General features: G+C 61.3%; 1 protein-coding gene across 7 annotated transcripts in view; it reads left to right on the plus strand.

Annotated features, from left to right (window-relative positions):
• The window catches only part of TMC8 (transmembrane channel like 8), a 29517-nt gene extending 23361 nt beyond the window's left edge, over nucleotides 1-6156 (plus strand). For 3 of the 7 annotated variants that reach the window (XM_060290187.1, XM_060290188.1, XM_030837843.2), the window contains 8 exons: nucleotides 89-186; nucleotides 369-552; nucleotides 708-838; nucleotides 928-1086; nucleotides 1511-1589; nucleotides 2036-5086; nucleotides 5666-5773; nucleotides 6023-6156. In XM_060290187.1, the coding sequence (XP_060146170.1) occupies nucleotides 89-186; nucleotides 369-552; nucleotides 708-838; nucleotides 928-1086; nucleotides 1511-1589; nucleotides 2036-2293 (909 nt within the window). In that variant the 3' untranslated portion in view covers nucleotides 2294-5086; nucleotides 5666-5773; nucleotides 6023-6156. Of the gene's footprint in view, nucleotides 1-88; nucleotides 187-368; nucleotides 553-707; nucleotides 839-927; nucleotides 1087-1510; nucleotides 1590-2035; nucleotides 5627-5665; nucleotides 5774-6022 lie in introns of those variants that run through there. The other 4 variants (XM_060290189.1, XM_060290191.1, XM_060290192.1 and 1 more) reach the window with 4 other exon arrangements.
• The last annotated feature ends 1753 nt before the right edge of the window (nucleotides 6157-7909 follow it).

Here is a 7909-nt window from a genome sequence, read left to right on the forward strand (position 1 = left end):
GCAAGGCTCCTAGACCACAGAGTCCCCCAACGGGTGGGTGAGGGGCGGTTGGGGACCGAGGGTAGTGACAGATGCCCCCTCTGACCAGTGCTGGGAGAACTCGGTGGGGGAGGAGCTGTACAAACTCAGCATCTTCAACTTCCTCCTCACGGTGGCCTTCACCTTCCTTGTCAGCCTGCCTAGGAGGTGAGCCACGTGGGGACACTACGGGGGTGGAGTGGGCGTGTCTGGGGGTGGCCAGTGGCCACAGCCAGGGGTGAGCAGTTCTACATGCCTGTTACCGTGTGAGTGTGTTATGGTCCACAGCCAGGACCAACGAGGTCCACACACTTCTGGGTGATGGGTACCTGGGCACTCCCCTCCCCCAGGCTGCTGGTGGAGCAGTTCTCGGGCCGGTTCTGGGCCTGGCTGGACCGGGAGGAGTTCCTGCTGCCCAAGAACGTGCTGGACATCGTGGAGGGCCAGACAGTCACCTGGATGGGCCTCTTCTACTGCCCCCTGCTGCCCCTGCTTAACAGCATCTTCGTCTTCCTCACCTTCTACATCAAGAAGGTGAGGGCTCGGGGGCTGGGAGGGAGCAGGGCCGCACCTGTGTGGGCACCCCGAGCGCCAGCAGCAGAGCAGCCCTCACCTCCTGCTGCTGCCCCGCCGGGCACCTCCCATCTGCACACTGCGCTGAGGCCCCTGTGTCCTTGCTCGCTCCTTAGTACACCCTGCTGAGGAACTCCAGGGCGTCCCCTCGGCCGTTCCGCGCCTCCAGCTCCATCTTCTTCTTCCAGCTGGTGCTCATCCTGGGCCTGCTCCTGGCCGCTGTGCCCCTGGGCTATGTGGTCAGCAGGTGAGGGGAGCAGACGGGCTGAGGCTGCCGGGCCGGCAGCTCGTCACCCGAGCACTGACACCGGCCCTCCTCTGGCGGTCTCTCCCCAGCATCCGCTCCTCCTGGGACTGTGGCCTCTTCACCAACTATTCAGCCCCCTGGCAGGTGGTCCCAGAGCTGGTGGCCCTCCGGCTCCCACCCCCTAGCCAGCGCATCCTCCACTACCTGGGCTCCCACGCCTTCAGCTTCCCCCTCCTCATCCTGCTCAGGTGCCTTTCAGGGCAGCAGGGGCCGAGGGAGGGGGCACCCCCAGCCAGTCTCATGGGATCTGGGGGCCAGACAAGGAGAGCCCAAGGTCGCAGGGAGCCAGGGGCCTAAGGGCAGGTGGCCTGGGGGTTGCCCTGTGCCCCTGGGCAGCCCCTGAAGGCCCTCACCTGTAAAGCGGGCACTTTAAGTGACCACTGGGGAAGCACGTCGCCTGGTGCAGACACGCTGTGAGCCTGCCGCGCTTGTTATTCTTACTACATTTAGAGGAGAGGGGCTGAGCGACCAGTGGGAGGAAGGAGAGGAGAGAGAAAGCCGTGTCTAGGAACCTGGAAGAGAGAAGACCCCGGGAGGTGGTTTTTAAGAGACTGGGGTGGGGAAGGAGGAAGTAGGGGGGCTGACTGACCTAGCATCCCCGTCTATCCAAAGCCTTGTCCTGACCGTGTGCGTCTCCCAGTCCCAGGCCAGCGCGAGGGCCATCCGGGGGCTCCGGAAGCAACTGGTGTGGGTGAGTGTCCGCCGGACTGGGGAGGGGTCACGGACTCCGGGCAAGACCCTGTCGGGATTGTGGCCTCAGGCCGCGGATAGAAGTGGGGAAGGTGGAGGGAGGGAACCGGTGCCTCCGGCCGGGAACCAGTCAACAGGAATGTGGCTTTAGGCTTGGGGACCCGGTTTAACGGGAGTGTGGGCTTGGGCTGAAGTAGAAGGTGAAACTGGTTGGGGCGTGGTCTCTGGCCAGGCTGGGGCGGGACCTGATGGGGCGCGGCATTGGGCTGGGGCGGGATCGGGAGGGGCGTGGTCTCTGGCCCGGCGGGGCGGGTCTAGGGATAGGGCGGGAGATTGGTGGGGCGGGGCCTCGGGGCTGCTACTGCGAGGTGGCCGCTTCTCCCGCGGCAGCTGGTGAGAGGACGCGCCGCTCGTAAACCGGCCGCTCGCTCCCCTCTTCCGCCCCAGCAAGTGCAGGAGAAGTGGCACCTGGTGGATGACCTGTCGCGGCTGATGTCGGAGCCGGGCTCCGGCGACTCTCTGGGGCCTGAGTCCCCTCACTCCCGAGGTTCGCGCCCGAGATCCTTCTGCCCCGGATTCCCGTGCCCGGGCTCCCCGGGACCCAGGGCCTCCAGGCCGGAACCCTCCCTTGAGGATCCTAACGGGTTGCGCGGTGTCCGGGTCCCCGCCCGTAGCTGCCGCTTCCCCAGCGGTTCGGAGCTGTAGCACCGACCCCCACCACCGCCCGGAGCTTCCCCAGGGCCCCGTGTGCAGCTCCCCACTTCCTGCTCCCTCGCCCCACGCTCGTGACCCCAGGTGACCACCGCCTCTCTCAGTGGGCCCTCCAGCAGGGTGCCCTAAGGTGGGGTGCATATACCTAGGGGCATCAAGAAGAAAATATGGGAACTTGTATTTATATTTTTATCTCAATCCTTAAAAGTTTCTATTTTTGTTGAATGTTTTGTAATACGCATAATATGTTAGTATAGTAAGCCATGAATGCAGTTGCTAAATACACATCCATGGGCAGTGCTCAGGAGCTGTTTACCCTGGGCAGTACCATTATAAAAGTCCAGAGACCTGCACCTGCGGGAAGGGGAAGGCCTGGCCGCAGTGAGAGCAAACAGTGGGGGCTTACTGAGCTCTGACTGCAGGCACCCTACACAACATCCTGTAATTCCTCCTTCACGTGTGAGACCACTGAGACCCACAGACGTTATGAGTCAGCAAGGGGCAGAGCTCAGATCTGACCTGCATCAGGAGACACTCCGAGTGTGGGCCCCGGGAGGTAGCGGAGCCCGCTGCCCAGGAAGGCAGGGCTGCGTCCAAGATTCCCAAGCCTCGGGTGCCGAGGCTGCAGAGGTTCTCAATCTGTGGTTCTCAGCCTCGGAGAACTCCTGAGAAGCCCCGTCAGATGCTGGCCCTGTGCCAGCGACTCTGACGCCATTGGTCCAGGTGCAGCCAGCAGCCAGACATCTGGACTTTCTAAAGCTCCCAGGTGACTCTCACCGGCAGCCAGGGTTGAGGATTGCTGGCCTAAAGAGCCGTCAGGAGGGAAGGTCAGGAGAAACCCCAGGACGTGCTTGACGAGGCTCTACTTCCAGCAGCAGGAGGCCAGCGCCTGGCTGGATTCCCAGCCTGGACACGGCATCTGGGCGGCTCTGGCCCGGCGCCCTCAGTCCAGGGGCTTCACGTGGTCGTTGCAGTCTTGGCTGGTTCAGCTCCTCCTGTCGCTGTCCCTCTCTCTCACTCACCCAGCATCCCATGACCCATCCGCCTGTCAACAAGTGCTGGGCCCTGTTTTGGGGCTGGTGGTGAGACTGCGGGAGACGCAGGGAGCTACGTGCTCAGCTTGGGGGGGGCAACCAGTCTGGCCCCAAAGAAGGCGATACACGTTGTTAATTAGCAGCTTAGGGTCAACGTGTGGTCCCGGACCACAGCACCAACATCACCTGGGAACTTGTTAGAAAAGCCAGTTCTCGGGCCCCACCGCACCTCCTCTAAGGGTGGAGCCCAGCGATGTGGTTTAATGAGCCCCCGGGGGTGAGGCTGTTGGGTGCGAAGCGGGAGAACCTGCAGCACTGAGGCATCCAGGTCCTTCTTATCACCTTCACGTGCCTTCAGAGAACCCGCCAAGTGCATCACCGGATGTGAGGGGGACGAGCTTCAGGACCTTGAGGAACTCAAACTCGGGGCCTCAGTTTGCTTGACCAAAGCCTGGGGATGACACCACCCTCCTCTGTGTGGCTGTGAGGACTGAATGAGCGGTTACTTATATAGTGTCCTTCCTAGGAGAGCAGTTGAGGCCCTATTACAACATGGTCATTGGCCTAACGGAGCAAAGTGGGACAGATGGGAAGGGGCCCTGATGGCCCTGTGACCGTGCCGGCCCAGCGAGGCAACCTGGGGCTCAGGGGGGAGCCATCGCAGTCAGCAGGAGGGTTTCGTGGAGTGGGCGACTAGCGGGGCCTTGGGGGACGGAGGACTCGACCGGAGGTGAAGGCAGAGGAACGGCCTGAGCCACGGTGTAGAGACGGGCCGGGCGGGCCTGAGCTGTGGAAACTGGGACTCTGAGTCCTCTAGACTGGGCTCTGGGGCCCACGAGGACAACCAGAGTGAAGGCGGAACCAGCACACCTCTGGCTGGGCTTGGAGAGCCCGGGGGTCCGGTAACGTTGAGCGTCTACCAGCAGCAAAGAAGACACACGTGAGCAGGGAGAGGCCCGTGGGGTTATTGCAGTAAGTGAAGCCAGGGTCTCTCCAGGTGCAGGAGCCCCAGTGCCTCCACCTTGGGGTGGGGGAGGGGGTCCCGGACTCTCCCCACCCAGCCCTGAGAGGGCTCCCAGCTACTCTGGCCAAGGCAGCCCAGCACAGATTCCCACCCAGGGGACCCTCCCAGGAAAGTGCCGCAAGGAGGTGCTGGTAAGGCCATTTATCATAGAGGAGACTGGCCCTCGGCAGGAATCACGAAATGTCAGTCTAGTGGGTGACAGGAGAGCTTTGAGGACACCCTGACTCCGCTCCATCTAGGTGACCTGGGCTCACCTGGGGCAACCTACTCGGTGCTGTCACACCTGCAGCCTGTGGAGAAGAGGCGCAGAACAGCTCAGAGAAACAGCCCTCATTTGGTGGGGCACACAGGTGATGGCTGGAGAGGGGTAGTCGGGGTGAGGCAGTAGAGATGCCCCCGGTCCCACCAAGGCCTGGGGGAATTGTCCCTCGAGTCCACCCACCGTTCTCTGCTCTGACTCTGGCTCCCCAGACACACCGATAAAAGGGGGAGGCTTCTCATGAGCTGCCTCAGCTCGAATCAGAAGCCCTGAGCACAACGTAGAGGAAAAACCTCGAGCTTCTGGGACTTCAGGCAACAGATTGCCCACAGCTGAGGGGACGCTTCTGCCTGCCTTCAGTCGTCAGTTCCTTCCACGCACCCCTCCCGGCAGAGTGAGAACAGACTTTCTGGAAGGGAATTTCGCTAGGAAAACTAAGAGAAGATTAGCTTTTGCCCAAATGCAGAGAGGTAGGTGGGTCCCCAGAGCACATCCCCAGGGGTACGAGTCAGGACTCTGGGTGGCAAGGGACAGATGCTGATTCTTGCCCACTGAGGAGAAGGGACCACCAAGGTGACAAAGCCAGTCCTCAGGGGAGCTCCAGGACACTGTGCCCAGGCTTGGGCAGGGTCATCCCACCAGACCAGCTTCCCAACACGCCCAGGCCTCAGTGGGTGCCCCTGAGCCGGGCCTAGGGACCCCAGGGCAGGGCTGTAACTGGCCTGCCTTGGGTCAGGTGCCGGTTCCCGGGCTGTGCTGGGGATGTGAGTGCCACTGACCTGTGAGGCTCTGTAGGAGAGAAGAGCCCGCACAGGAAGCAAATTGTTCCCTGGGGGTGGGACATCCTCCCTGAGGAAGGCACCTGTGTACAAATCAAAGCTCCATGTTCTGTGATAGCAGGAGAAAAACGCATATGCAGCTGTGTCAGTGTAGAAACAGGGAGTGTTTCAATAAAGTCACTTCATTCATTTTTTTAAAAAAAAGCCTCTGTGGGATTGGATGGGTCCTAGTCCCACCTTACCTGCTCCCTCTCTTCTCTCTGCCCTGAGCCCCCAGCCCTGAGGGGTCCAACCCACCAGTTCTTCAGAAGGACCCTCATGATTACATCGGGCCCACCTCGATAATCTGGGATAATCCTCTCGTCTCAAAATCAGCGGGTTAGCAAGCTTAATTCCCCCTTGCTGGCTACCAGTGCCTCCACCTTGGGGTGGGGGGGTCCCGGTGAGGACTCCAGGGTGAGGACACGGACGTCTTCTACCCTGGGGTCCTACAGCTCGGCAGTGGCGGCGACTGTGAACCCTGGTTTGGCTCCTGGCCCCTCCTAACTCCCTGGGGGTGTGGGGAGAGTCGCCGTCCCGGGCCCAGCCCTGGGGCGCTGTGGCATCCCGGTTATCTCCCCGCTGCAGGCACGCACCCACCCAGGGAGCACCCAGAGGCTCTGGAGTGGAGGTGGCCTCGCTCGAGGAAGCGCTTGCCCTCCTGGCTGAGGGCCCCGCGCGGCAGAGCCATGAGGGTCCTGCGGCTGCTCTGCTTGGCTGCGCTAGGTGAGCTGCCCAGGGACGTGGTGGGAGGGGGCCGCTGCCAGGGCCTTGAGGTGGCAGACTCAGGGTCCAGGGGTCTAGGGAGCACAGGAGACACCTCTGCAAGCACAGGACAGAGAGGGGAAGGTCTAGGCTTGAGTCTCAGACCACCCAGTTATTGCTTCACCACTCTGGGTCCACTCTACTCATCTGCAGAATGGGCTGATGATACGAAACGCTCCGGGCTCCAAAGAGCTTCTGTGAGTGACGGTGCTTGTGGAGTCCTGGGCCTCCTTCTGGGCTCAGGATGAGGCTTTCTGAGTGGGCTCTGGCCTCCCCTCCACCCTGGGCTCTCCTAACTGCCCTCCCCTCTCTTACAGCCACCAGCAGCTCCGCAAAGCAGGAGAAAGGTGAGTTTCCCAGCATGCTGGAAGGCGGAGTACCCCCAGATGGGGACCCTGGAGTCAGAGGCCCCACCCACGGTACAGGCTTTGGCCGGCCGGGGGAAGGGTGTTGCGGGTGAGTGGCGTCTGCTGCTAGACCACTGGAAGGTTCTGGACCCCAGCCTCAACCCATGCAGGGCCCTGGAGGGTTGGAGAAGAGAAAGCTCTGCAGGAGGTGGGAGTGGGCGGGACAACAGACAGACGGTGGGGACAGTGACGTGGGGCAAGGAAAGTGCTTGGCTTCCCCTTGGGCTGTGTGTGGTGGGGGGGCAGGTATTACCAGCGGAGGCAGGCAGAGGGCGTGTCCCGGGCAGGTGTACCCCAATCACTCTGAGTGCCTGATCTGTAGCAGAAGCCCCTGGGGTGGGTGTGACCCCAGGGCAGGCTGGGGGCATTCTGGTGGGGTGCCTTGGCCCAGGAGGAGGGTGAGTGAGAGAATGAGGAAGTCTGGGCTCCCCCAACTCCCCCCTCCCTGAGGTCCAGCAAAGGGGAAACTGCCTGACTCTCAGAGGCAACAGGAAGGTGTCAGGGCCCCTCTCTCCACCAGCCGCCTGGTGTAAGAGCCAGTGAGAGGGGAGGCTCCCGGTGGCCGTCCCTCCTCCCCTCAGCTTTGGCCGCCTCTGTCTTTCCACTCCCCTTCCTTCTCCTGCCCTCTCCCCTGCCCCCATTTCCAGCCCTGTGACCCTTAAAGTCAAGGTGGTCAGTCACCTCCTCCTCTCCACATCTCTGCAAGGGCGGCTGCCCTTCCTCTGGTCTCATCTGGACCTGTAACTTCCCTGGTCTCAGGGCTGCAGCTGCAGCCGCTTCTATTCCACTTAAGGGTGGACCTCACTTGAGTGCCGCATGGGCTGAACTATCATTTCCTTATTTGCTTTAAAAACAAACACATCAAAAAAAAACACATCATGGTGTTTCCGCTAAAAGGAGAACTGTGCAGGGCCCTGGCCTCTGGGTCTCCGGGAAGTACCTGGGCAGGGCCGGTCCACCCCCCTCCAGCCCCTGACTTCTGCTCAGACTCTTGCCCAGCAAGTCCTGCTAACTAAACTGCTAAGGAGCTGACTGACAAATCATTCATTCATTCATTCATTCATTTATCCAATCATTCAGTAATTACTGGTTGAGCATCTGTTTGGTACCAGGTGCTGCTTGAGGCCCCAGGATGGTGGGTGCAGAAACAAAACAGAGATCCCTACCCTCACGTAGCTTACATTCTAGTGGGGCCGGAGGGACAGATGATAATAAAAATAAGCACATTCTACAGCGTGCTAGAACGTGATAGGTCCCAGAGAACAGCAAGCAGGGAAGAGGGGAAGGGAACATGGGTTGGGGG

The sequence above is a fragment of the Globicephala melas genome, chromosome 20, assembly GCF_963455315.2.
Source record: "Globicephala melas chromosome 20, mGloMel1.2, whole genome shotgun sequence".
Taxonomy (NCBI): Eukaryota; Metazoa; Chordata; class Mammalia; order Artiodactyla; family Delphinidae; genus Globicephala; species Globicephala melas.